The following is a 2,107-nucleotide window of genomic DNA, read 5'->3' as shown; positions in this document are numbered from 1 at the left end:
TTACCATTAGATTTTCATCACTAGATATTCCGGAGTGACCACCTCAAAGCAAAAATTTATAAAAAAATTACAACACATTATCCGGTAATTTAATGAAATTACAAAATCTTTCATTGGGATACTTAATATCAAAAACAACTTTTACTTAAATTTTTATCCAAACTTAATAAAAAAAATTGATACATAATTAGAAATGTCGTTATGGATAGATAACATATCTCTTTCCTCTTTTACCATTACAACAATGCTTGATAATTTAAATTTTTATAATTCAAATGATTCGAATACCTTAAAATAATATTATTTTAAGGATAAAATAATAACTTTTTGATATATTTGAGTCACATAAATTTAGGGATTTTTCTTACCCTTAATAGGAAGGTGACGACAGGTGGCATGATGGGTATTGGGGGAACAAAGGAAATAAAAGTAACTGGATAATAACGAATCTTCTTAATCCATTCGGAATATATATCCACCTGTATATGCAATGCTTTACCCTTATCTTTCTTTCTCCGCTTTTCCTTCCTATCCTCCCACTTCTTCCTCCTCATCATCTCAGTCTCATATTTCAAAATTATATATATGCACTATTACCTATTCCATACCAGTACAATATACACCTTGGACTCAGAGAAAACAAAGCTATCAGAATCAGTTATATTTTGAAGCTGAATTATATATAACAAGACACAAGACTGAAGAAAGTGTTTGGATGATGAGAATGGGATCTAATTCTCTCAAACAAGGAAGAAACCATGATGGGATCATATATGAGGAGGAGGAGGAGATAGAAGCTGATCATGTTGGAATTGATTCATCTCCTTCTCTTTCTGAGGTTTCTTGTAGTGTTGAATCTTTGCAGTCAGGTTTAATGGAGGATGATGAGGCAACTTCTTCTTCTTCTTCTTCTTCTTCTTTGGCTGGTGGTCCATTGCATGACATGTCTTCTCTCATGCAACATTTACCCTTGAAGTATGCTTTTCTTTTTCCTTTACTTTCTGTTCTTTTGGTACAAGAAAAGTTTTAGCAAAATTCCATGAATATTAATGACATATTAACAATTTTTTAAAGATTTTTCAGAGGTAGTTTCTTGTGATTTTTTCATTTTCAATCAAAACACTTACTATTGTAATTTGTGTTTCTGAAATGTCACTAACACACCATTTGAATTTGTTTTTAATATAAATTTTTTGTTTGTAAATTATTTTCTATAGATTTTTTATATAGATTTAAATTTTATGTTTGCTAATTTTAGATACCCAAAAAATATATATTTAAATTTTTATCTAAAAAACCAAGTATAATTCAGATTAAATTATTATGTGGTGGGTTTCATAGAATTAAACTAGATCATAAATTATTATTTTGAATTAAGTTCTCAGTTTTTTTTTTTTTTTTTTTTTTCTGATGAATCCCCAAATTATTTTGCAAGTGCTGTGTAAACATGAGAAATCTACATATAATTGATGGAATCATTTTTTTTTTCTTTCTGGATTTGTAGGAGAGGGCTGTCAAATTATTTTCAAGGGAAGTCACAGTCATTCACTTCTCTATCAAATGTGAGGTGCTTGGAAGACCTTGTCAAACCAGATAACCCTAATAATAAGAAGTTGAAATCATGCCAAAGCTATGGAGGATTATCATCAGATCAATCTCATCAGAGCCACAGATCATCAGCACCATCATCATCATCATCAAACCACTTTCCAAGAACTATCACTGCTTCCTCCTCCTCCTCCTCATCAAGGTTCATATCAAGAAAGGCAATGCCTAGGGGATCATGTTCTTCACTTAGTGCAAAGAGGACTGCTAGCTTCCTTGCCAACAGACCCCCCATTCCCCCTCCCCATCCTCATCCTCATCCTCATCCTCACGGATCTACTGGCACAAGTAGCTTTTCTAATCAGACCCCTTTGTTTGCTTGATGTCATTTGGGAATTTGATCTGTAATCTCTTATCTATAGGTAGTACTATATGTAAGAATCATGCTATTTGATCTGTAATCTCTTATCTATAGGCAGTACTGTATGTAAGAATCATGCTATTCAACAGATTATTTCCAACATTTCGCAATGGCGGATTATTGTAGGAGAGGGAAATACCT

At 32.1% G+C, this 2,107-nt stretch overlaps 1 protein-coding gene across 1 annotated transcript; it reads left to right on the top strand.

Annotated features, from left to right (window-relative positions):
* The first annotated feature begins 496 nt into the window (after positions 1–496).
* LOC114294847 (uncharacterized) lies at positions 497–2,076 on the top strand. The gene is made up of 2 exons (XM_028239012.2): positions 497–975; positions 1,505–2,076. Exons 1-2 carry the CDS (start codon positions 716–718, stop codon positions 1,926–1,928), a joined length of 684 nt encoding a protein of 227 aa, XP_028094813.2. The 5' UTR covers positions 497–715; the 3' UTR covers positions 1,929–2,076.
* The last annotated feature ends 31 nt before the right edge of the window (positions 2,077–2,107 follow it).

Source organism: Camellia sinensis, chromosome 1 (genome assembly GCF_055761805.1).
Source record: "Camellia sinensis isolate YWXY chromosome 1, ASM5576180v1, whole genome shotgun sequence".
NCBI classification, from domain to species: domain Eukaryota; kingdom Viridiplantae; phylum Streptophyta; class Magnoliopsida; order Ericales; family Theaceae; genus Camellia; species Camellia sinensis.
Note: the sequence above shows the minus strand (reverse complement) of the source record. Positions and strands in the feature narration are given on the sequence as shown.